General features: G+C 59.6%; 1 protein-coding gene across 4 annotated transcripts in view; it reads left to right on the top strand.

Annotated features, from left to right (window-relative positions):
* The window catches only part of SMTNL2 (smoothelin-like 2), a 20,906-nt gene that overhangs the window by 3,729 nt on the left and 8,269 nt on the right, over nt 1–8,908 (top strand). For 3 of the 4 annotated variants that reach the window (XM_015562441.1, XM_006761476.2, XM_006761475.2), the window contains exons 2-7: nt 4,152–4,242; nt 4,715–4,957; nt 5,590–5,662; nt 6,613–6,777; nt 7,709–7,826; nt 8,371–8,522. In XM_015562441.1, the coding sequence (XP_015417927.1) occupies nt 4,188–4,242; nt 4,715–4,957; nt 5,590–5,662; nt 6,613–6,777; nt 7,709–7,826; nt 8,371–8,522 (806 nt within the window). In that variant the 5' untranslated portion in view covers nt 4,152–4,187. The remainder of the gene's footprint in view (nt 1–4,151; nt 4,243–4,714; nt 4,958–5,589; nt 5,663–6,612; nt 6,778–7,708; nt 7,827–8,370; nt 8,523–8,908) is intronic. The other variant, XM_015562442.1, reaches the window with a different exon arrangement.

The following is an 8,908-nucleotide window of genomic DNA, read 5'->3' as shown; positions in this document are numbered from 1 at the left end:
ACACACACACACACACACACACACCGTCACTGTGTCTCTGTCCCAGGGGAGTCTGGGTGTGAGGGTCGCGTTCGCACACTCTGGCCAGTGGTGGCTGTGGGCAGGCGTGTGGAGGCTGTGCTGTGCTGCCCATCTGTACAGCACTGAGATTGGGAGACCAGTTGGCATCCCGCTGTTTTAAAGTGGGGACCGTCGGGGTGGGAAGTGGGTCATATTCAGCATGTCAGTGTGCCCTGAACCCTGAGTACGAAAACCCTGACCTTGCTAAGGACCTTGCTCGCCAGGCTTACAGAGGTCCGATGGGAGCCAGGGAGTGAGGAGACAGAAGAGCAGCCAGGGAGGCTCCAGGACAGGGAGAGGGCAGGTCAGTGGGGTCGGAGTCACCAGGGAACACTCCATGCAGGAGGCCTGCGTCCCTGGAGCAGGTGGAGCTGGTTTGGGGGCATTTGCTGAGGCCTTGAGGACATCTCCTCCCAATTAGACCTCAGTTGCCTTGTATCTAAACCAGGGGGCACTGTCCCAGCCCAGCTGGGCCTCGCACGGAGCAGGGTGGGTGATTATAACAGGGGCATCAGCCCAGACTGCTCACCAGAGTGTCTGTGGAGCCACAGCTGTGATCTAGTGGGTGAAGGAAGCCGGCTGGGGGCCTCGGTGGATGGCCGCGGCCGAGGCCAGGCTGGAGGCCAGGCCACAGCTGTTCCCTGGAAATGCCCTCTCGGCTGAGCTGGAGCCGCTGGGTCCTCATGGCCGAGGTGGTGGAGTCCCTTAGGAACCACTGCCAGGAGCGAGGTGTCAGGCTGATCATGAAAGAAACCAGACTCGCCTTATCTGCCTTCCTTTCCCAGACACACTGTGTGATAAGGGAGTTAAATGCTTTGGGGAGAAGTTTGAGTTGAGTCTTTAAAACCATGGTGTGAAGGAGGGGGAGAGCGGGCAGCCGTGCTAACTGGCTTAGAATGGCGGTTCTGGCCGTCTGGGCTGGGCTGGACATACGCATGGGCTCATGCTTGGGCTCCCGTGTCCACACATGGGCCTGTGTGGGATCACGCGGCACCGAGGGTGCCTGAGATACTGCTCCTGCTCTCACAAAAGTGTTTAAAACGTCCTCAGTGAGAGTCTCTGAAATCAGACTTATCGCATCCCTGCCTATGCCTCTAACATTCCCAGGCCCGGGCTCCCGCACAGGGAGCCTCCCCTTTTAAAAATAATCCTCACCCAAGGATATTTTTTTTTCCCATTGATTTTTTTTTTTTTTTTTAGAGAGAGTGGGTTGGAGGTCGGAGGGAGGGAGAGAGAGAGAAACATCAGTGTGAGAGAGACACGATTGGTTGCCTCTGCTCCGGCCCCTCTCGGCTCCTTGGCTTAAGGCAGTGGTTCTCAACCTTCTGGCCCTTTAAATACAGTTCCTCATGTTGTGACCCAACCAAAAAATTATTTTCATTGCTACTTCTTAACTGTCATGTTGCTACTGTTATGAATCGTCATGTAAATATCTGATATGCAGGATGGTCTTAGGCGTCATTCAATGGCCAAAGGGGGTCGCGACCCACAGGCTGAGAACCGCTGGCGTAAGGGCTCAGGTCCCGCTAGGGTGCTTACACTCACACTTTTCCTCCCCCTCGTCTGATGCAGATGCCTCTCCCTGCCCGAGGTCCTGGGAGACAGTTTGTCTTAAGTGTCCCCTCTGCCCTCCAAAGGCCAGAGCTCTGTGTTGGGGCAGGAGACACGAGTCCCAACCCTTAATTCTGCTGGACCTTTAGTCCAGGCTTGAAGTTAGGGGTGACCTTCTCCACCCTCGGCTTGAGCTGTGGGCGAGCCCTTTCCCTGGGTGAGGAGTGGCTCCAGGCACAGGGATGGGGAGTTCGGGGCAGCTGCCGTGGGCCCTCCCAGCATGCATTCGCCCGACCCCTTTCCCTCCGCTTTGCTGAGACCCTTGGCAGGAATCTGGCTGGTTCGGGGCCACCTTCCTGTCTGGTTGTGACATCTGGTCCCCGGGGGCATCATGGGGTGTGGGCCTGCAACATGCAGGGGCAGGTGGCTATGGGGGTCCCCCCCAGTAGAGACCCACCTTCTTGGGAAAATGGTTTCATCATCAGCCTGTCCCTTCAAGCCCCTGCCTGGACCTGTAGAACCTGCTGGACCAGAGCAAGATGGATGGAGGGACACGGAGATAGGTGGGGGCTGGGGTTCAGGAGGGACTGGCTGTTTCTCCACCTCCTGCTGCTCTGGCTTCCAGTTAGCAATGGTGTGGCCCTAGGGGTGCCCTCCCCATGCTGGAATGCCAGGAGATGCACCCCCTCCTTCTCTATTGTTCCTTGGCGTAGGTGTGGCTCCTCCCCTTCTGTCCCCCTGAATCAGAAGTTGAGGAGTCATCTTCTCTCCAAGGCCAGTCTCTTGAGGCCTGTCCTCTCTCACTTCCCCAGAGACCCCACCCTGCAGAGGATCCCCTCACCTTCTGGAGCCCCTCTCAGTCTATAAATGGCACCCTACCCCTTCCATCTGAAGGAACCCCTCAGACCCCTTTGCTCCTCTCCCCTCAGGGCTAAACTGACGGTGTGGTCTCTGTTTCTCCCCAGCGTCTCCCCCAGGCCATCTCCTGTGCCCTGCCCTCACCTCTGATTCAGTCCCTAACCGCCCCAGTGACCTCCTTTTTGCTAAACCCAACGGCTGCTTTTTAGATCTCATCTTGACCTTCTTTTCCTTGACCTCAGGTCACCTTTGGATGCTGCAGACATGCCTGACCTCTTGATACACTTCCACCTGCCTTTCTCAACATTCTTCTGGTTTTCTCCCTGCCTGCCTGCCTGTGCCTTCTCCCTCTCAGATGTCTCTCTGCCCCCCAAATGTGGTGCCGCAGCCCTGGCCCCATCAGCCCCAGGCCAGCTCTCCCTCTGCTGTGCCCTGGATTTGAGACCCCTGCTTCCTCATTGTTTGTCCGTCCTTCCTCCTAAACTTCACGCTCAAATATCCAGCTACTTCCTGACCTCAACTCCCTGATGCCCCAGGGCACCGTACCCTCTCATGTCCCAAACTGAAGTCATTATGTCCCCACCAGCGTCCCTTCCCTTCCTAGCCACATCACTCACACCGGAAGCCGGGGCTTGGAGGAGAGTGGCGCCCTCTCTTCTCTCCACGTCCACGCACTCTCCGCAAAGCTCTGAGTCCTTCTTGCCCTTCGCTCTCCCGCTGTCCCATCACCCCACCTGGGACTAGTGAGGTGGCTGGCCATCTGGTTTCCCCTCCCATGCCACTCCCTTCCGGCTTCTGAAGGATGTCCCTGAAACACGGAGCTGATAACCTTCAGCTCTTTCTCGTGTGTACATCCCCCTCCTTGCCCTCATCTCCCATCTGTACAATGGGGCTGGTAGCACCCATCTGGGAGGGCAGGGCAAGCTGGTGTAAGCTGCATGCCCGGGAAGAGGGCCTGACACTTGGTAGATCTCAAGTGGCACTTGCATAGCCTACTTCCATATTTCAAACAAATAAACAGACTCAAGGGGGGCATGACCTCACCCAGGTCACCTGGTGGTTGGCAGCCCAGCCGGGATGCCAGGCACTCCCGCTGGCTCTTGGTCTTGGCACGCTCTCTGCACCCCTCCCCCACTTCTGCAGTGTGAAGCCAGTCAGGCCCTGTGCCCTGGACCTCTGGGTGAATTTGTGCCCCTGTGTCAATGCAAAGGCCGCAGCAGGGCTCCAGTGCCCGTGGTGGGCCCAGAAGAAGCTTGCATATGTCTCTGCATTTCAGCTGCTGCCACACAGACAGCCCGGCCAGCCTGCCCCTCTGGGATGAGCTGGAGCCACACTCTCCTGACCCCAGTCATCTGGTCCAGCCTGGGATGGGGGCGGGGCCATCTTGCGCACTCCTTTGGAACCCTCTCTGTCTTGACCTTTGTCCCTAGCATTTTGGGGTTCTGAGATGAGGCCAATGGAGGCGGTGCTTGCCTCACAGGATCCCAGGGGCTCAACAGCTGGGGCTGGGTTTGCCCCAGTTTGCTGTGTATTGTTGGCCTCTCATGGTATGTCCTGCGGGCTCCCTCCCTCACCTATGAATGTTGTTTGCTCTGCCCAAATCAGGAGGGCTTTGGGGAGCGATTTTGGGGGGGCGGCGGGCCCTGGCTGACTGGGCCTTTGCTGTTTCTTTGTCTCTCTAGAGTGTGGATCATCATGATGAAGCCAGCGAGTCGGAGATGAGAAGGTCCTCCAACCTGTGCGTCATCGAGAACGGGCACCAGCCAGGAGCAGGTAGGGGCCGGCTGCAGAGGATGGGTAGCTCTGGGGTCAGGGCCTTGGCAGCCATGCATCTGTGCCAGGCCCCCCCTTGGCTGGGTGGGGGGACTTGAGCATAAACCCTGACACATGGAGAGGCTGCCAGGAGAGCAGCCTCATTCAGAGAGAAGGAGATGTCAACACAGAGGGAGCTGGGAGATCCTGGGAGGGGTGAGCTCTCCTGTTTCTGGAGGGATGCAAGCAGGGGCTGAGGGATTGTCCAGGCCTGAGCAGGGTAGAGAGTGGACGGACAGGCCATCTAGTGTTCATTGACCTGGCTGTGAGGGGAAGTTGGACCCGATGTCAGCTCTGGTTGGAGCAGTGAAAAATCCCATTAGAGGTGGTCAGGGAGGCCTTCTTGGAGGAGGTGGGGAGGGGGTTCAGGGAGTCTCCAGCCCCAGTGGATGCCTGGCTGACACTACCACCTCTCTCTTGTCACATGTTGCAGGTCCAGGTGATGGACCCCCTGAGGCCACCCAGACTTTCCGGGCACCAGAGCCCCCCAAGCCTCGCCCCATGAGCCTCTCCTTGGGGCTGCCACACCAGCCAGTCACGGCCGTCATGCGGGTCTCCGAGAGGTTCTCTGGAGAGACTTCAGCCACAGCTCTCTCGCCCACGTCTGCTGCCGTCCTGGGGGGCCTCAGCTCGAGCCCTAGTGAGGCCACCACACCCTGGACTCTAAGTCCCAGTGGTAGGAGCAGGGGAGACCCCAACTCTGGTCTGGGAGGGTGGGCAGGGGCTGGGGGTTGTTTAGTCACAGACTCAGAAAATCTGGGGTCAAGCCCCAGCTCCCCCGCCTGACACGCCCTTCTTTAGCCCGTCCTCACCCTCCATCCTTCCCAGAATCCTCTCCCAGAGAGGACATAAAGCAGCAGCGTCCTTGGCAGGTGATAGCCGTGGCTTTCATTGCAGGTCGAGGCTGTGGTTAGAAGGCGGTCTTTACCCTGCACACTTGGGCGTAGTCCCCTCCAGGCCCGACTTGGGCCTGTGGTCAGGCCTCGGTGGTAGACCCGGGGGGGGGACCACATGGGCCTCCACAGTGAGGGTTTGCTGGATGCACAGCACGGGAGGCCCTGGGCCCTGTGCTCCCAAAAGCAGGTGGGAGCACTTTACAAGACCTTTCATGTCATCGCTCAATGTTCCCAACCTCCTTTCTTCACAACTGTGGGCTGAGGTGGGGCCAGCTTAGCTCAGGGGTCTTCCGTGTCCACGGAGTGATGCTGGGTAAACAGTGCAGAGCCGGGTCAGATGAGGGAGGCAGGCGGGGGCTGGCCCTCCCTGAGACCAGGGTTTGTTGTTTCTCTCCCTCCCTTTGTCCTGCAGAGAAGATTTCTTCTCTCCCACGGTCCTTGGGCTCTGGCTATGGCGCAGTGACAGCAGGCAGGAGCAATGACAGGTGAGTGGGGGTGTTCCTGGTGGTGGTGGTGGGGGGATGGGGGTCATTGCTCCCTTGGTGTCATCTGGGCTTGGACCCAGGGTGCCCAGGCCACCTGCAGGGAGCTCCCCATGCAGACTCCAGGGGAAGGCACCCTCCTGGGCTTGTGGCCTCCAGAGAACTGAGGCAGCAGGATGCTGGGTAGGATCAGAGCAGGGAAAGTGAGGCAGTGGTGTTCGGTGGAGAGTTTTGCTTAGAGAAATATGGCTGCAGGCTGGTTTTCCTGTGGACCCTTCAAGACAAGTCTGTTGAAAGACGGGAGGGGTGTCTCCATTCCCCTGGAGGAAGGATCTCCACTCTCCTCTTTATCCACCCAGCCTGGCCAGGGTCCCTCAGAGCCGGCTGCTGCCTGCCCCTGGCCTGGGAAGGCACCTGGAGAGGCCGTAGGCTGCGGTTCAGGCCTCCTCCTTCCTGCCCTGCGGGAGTCCCCGTGTTCCCCCAGGCCGGCTGGACTGTGATTGGAGATGGGGATGGGGGACTGGCTTGGCTTTCCTTTTTCTTTTAATAATACAAGAATTGTGACTTTCTGGCAAGCTGTTCCAGGAGGAGGACAAAAGGGGGGCTTATCTAGCGGCGGTGGAGGAGGGAAGTCTGGTTCTGGTGGGACCGGTTCTGGGCGCACCTCCTACCCCAAAGGGTGTCCCCTGCCTGCCGTGGGCATTGACACCCTCACCCAGTGAGGGGCCCTTCTCCCTCCTGCTTCAGACAGCAACTCAGTTCGGAAAACCTGCCTAACCGGTCAGGGCCTGGAGCAGGTGGCGCTTTCTTCCTCCGCCTGCCACCAAGCCCCCATGTCTGCCTCATCTCACACTCAGTGGGAGGAGGGGCCCGGGCCTGGGTGAGGGGGTGATGGCTGGTGATGGGAGCTAGTGATTGTGGGAGGGGGTGATGACTCGTGGTTCTCTCCTCAGCCCCCCTCTGGTGACGCCGCCCCAGTCGCCCCCATCCCCGCAGCCGCCAGCCGCCACTCAGGCCCATCGCCGGGAGCTGGTGAGGTCGCAGACGCTGCCCCGGACCTCCAGTGCGCAGGCCCGGAAGGCTTTGTTTGAGAAGTGGGAGCAGGACACAGTGGGCAAGTACGGACACTAGTCCTCAGGTCAGGCTGGGCCCCCAGAGTAGGCCCAGACCCCGCTTGGGCTCCACAAGGCACAGGCAGGACTGCTGGCCCTGAGCTGTTCCCTGGGGTCCTTCCCTAAGGTGTGACCTCTTGGGTGAGACACAAGGTCAGTGCCTGGCCACAGGTGGGCTGGGAGCCGGGCACGGCCTGATGAGAGTCCTCCTCTCTGCCCAGTCCCCAGGGGGGGTTCCCGGGCTGCCCTCATGCCCAAGTTCCTTGTGAGTTGTAGTCCCTGTGGTTTCTGGGAGAGACCAGAAGGCCAGGAGGACAGTCCCTTGGGATTCCCAGCAGGAGCTGGGAGGTGACACCCAGGACCCAAGCGCCCACCGGTCTGCTGTCATGCCTCCCTTTAGAGACGGGACCCACCCTTGCACTTACCGGGCCCTCTTGTCAGTGCGGGATAGTGACACCTGCTGCTTGCAGGGGGCAGCCCAGGTCTGTGATGACCACAGGACCCCAGTGCTGGCTCCCGAGGCTCCGACTCTAGTGAGGGAGACAGACCCAGGGAGTGTCCCCAGGGCCCAGACAACCCCATCTCGGCTGTTAGGGGGTGTCCTTGGGGCCCAGAAGAGGAAACCATCCTTCTAGGTTAGGAAAGAGCCATCAGCATGGGTGGCCTCAGAGGGAGGCTCAGAAGGAGGGGTTCCCAGGGGCACCTGGAGGCCGGAAGGGGCGATGGTCCTTCCAGATACCGTCAAGGGCGGCTGTGTAGCTGGTACGCAGGGCTCACGCCTGGACACGGGGGTGAGGGAGGCTGTGTACTGACAGAGCGTCTCCCTGGGTGAGCAGAGCGGTGGGGCCACCTACCTGGCGAAGTGGGGTGGCTGGGGACTCCCCTGCTTCTCAGTGGAAATGACGGCCCCCACGGCAGGCCTGCACTCCCTCCACAGGGGCAAAGGCGAGGCCCGGGCCAAGCTGAAGCGGTCCCAGAGCTTCGGGGTGGCCAGCGCCAGCAGCATCAAGCAGATCCTGCTCGAGTGGTGTCGCAACAAGACACTGGGCTACCAGGTGAGCCCTGGTCCCACCCTGGCCCCTGGGCCCCCGGCCAGGGGCTTGGCTAAGCATCACCTGGCAGGGTGGGGTGGGGCTAGGAGCTAGAGAAATTGTGCCTCCCCAGTTAGTCCCTAGCAGATCCCAGGAGTCCTGTGTCTGGACCCATGTAGATTGGTCTAGTGCAGTGATGGCGAACCTATGACACGCATGTCAGAGGTGATATGCAAACTCATTTTTTTGGTCGATTTTTCTTTGTTAAATGGCCTTTAAATATATAAAATAAATATCAAAAATATAAGTCTTTGTTTTACTATGGTTGCAAATATCAAAAAATTTCTATATGTGACACGGCACCAGAGTTAAGTTAGGGTTTTTCAAAATGCTGACATGTTGAGCTCAAAAGGTTCGCCATCACTGGTCTAGTGCCCCTTGTGGCGTGAGGTCCGGTGACTGTAGCTGGTGGCTGTGGCTGAGCTGAGTGGATGCTGGCCCTGGAGCAGGGGCTGGAGAAGTGGGCCACACCCCCTCACCTGCGGCATGGACCTCGCCTTGCTCGCAGCACGTGGACCTGCAGAACTTCTCCTCCAGCTGGAGTGACGGGATGGCCTTCTGCGCCCTGGTGCACTCTTTCTTCCCCGACGCCTTCGACTACAGCGCCCTGAGCCCCACGCAGCGGCAGAAGAACTTCGAGCTGGCCTTCACCATGGCTGAGTGAGTAGATGGCAGTCCCACTGGCTCCCGGCCTGGCCCCATCCCGGAGCCCCAACACTGCATGGGTGGAGCACAGGGGCCGGCAGAATATGGTGCAGCCCACGCAGGGCTGAGGACCTTGAGGCCTTCCAGTCTGCTCTCCCCCGGATAGATGGGGAGACTGAGTCCTGGAGGTGGGGAGCTGCCTGGGTCCCCAGCACTTGGTCTTGGAGCCGGGCTCTCTCCTTGGCGCACCTTCCCATTTTTGCTGGGTGGCTGGCCTCTGGCGGACAGTCGGGGAGACAGGGCATGATGGGCAATGGGATGACACCGCCAGAGCACAGACTGCCCTTGAGGGGCTGGTGGAAAGATGCAGCCGCCTGGGTGAGCCACAGCTGTGATTGATC

The sequence above is a fragment of the Myotis davidii genome, unplaced genomic scaffold (assembly GCF_000327345.1).
Source record: "Myotis davidii unplaced genomic scaffold, ASM32734v1 scaffold638, whole genome shotgun sequence".
Taxonomy (NCBI): Eukaryota; Metazoa; Chordata; class Mammalia; order Chiroptera; family Vespertilionidae; genus Myotis; species Myotis davidii.
This window is presented reverse-complemented; position numbering and strand designations above follow the sequence as displayed.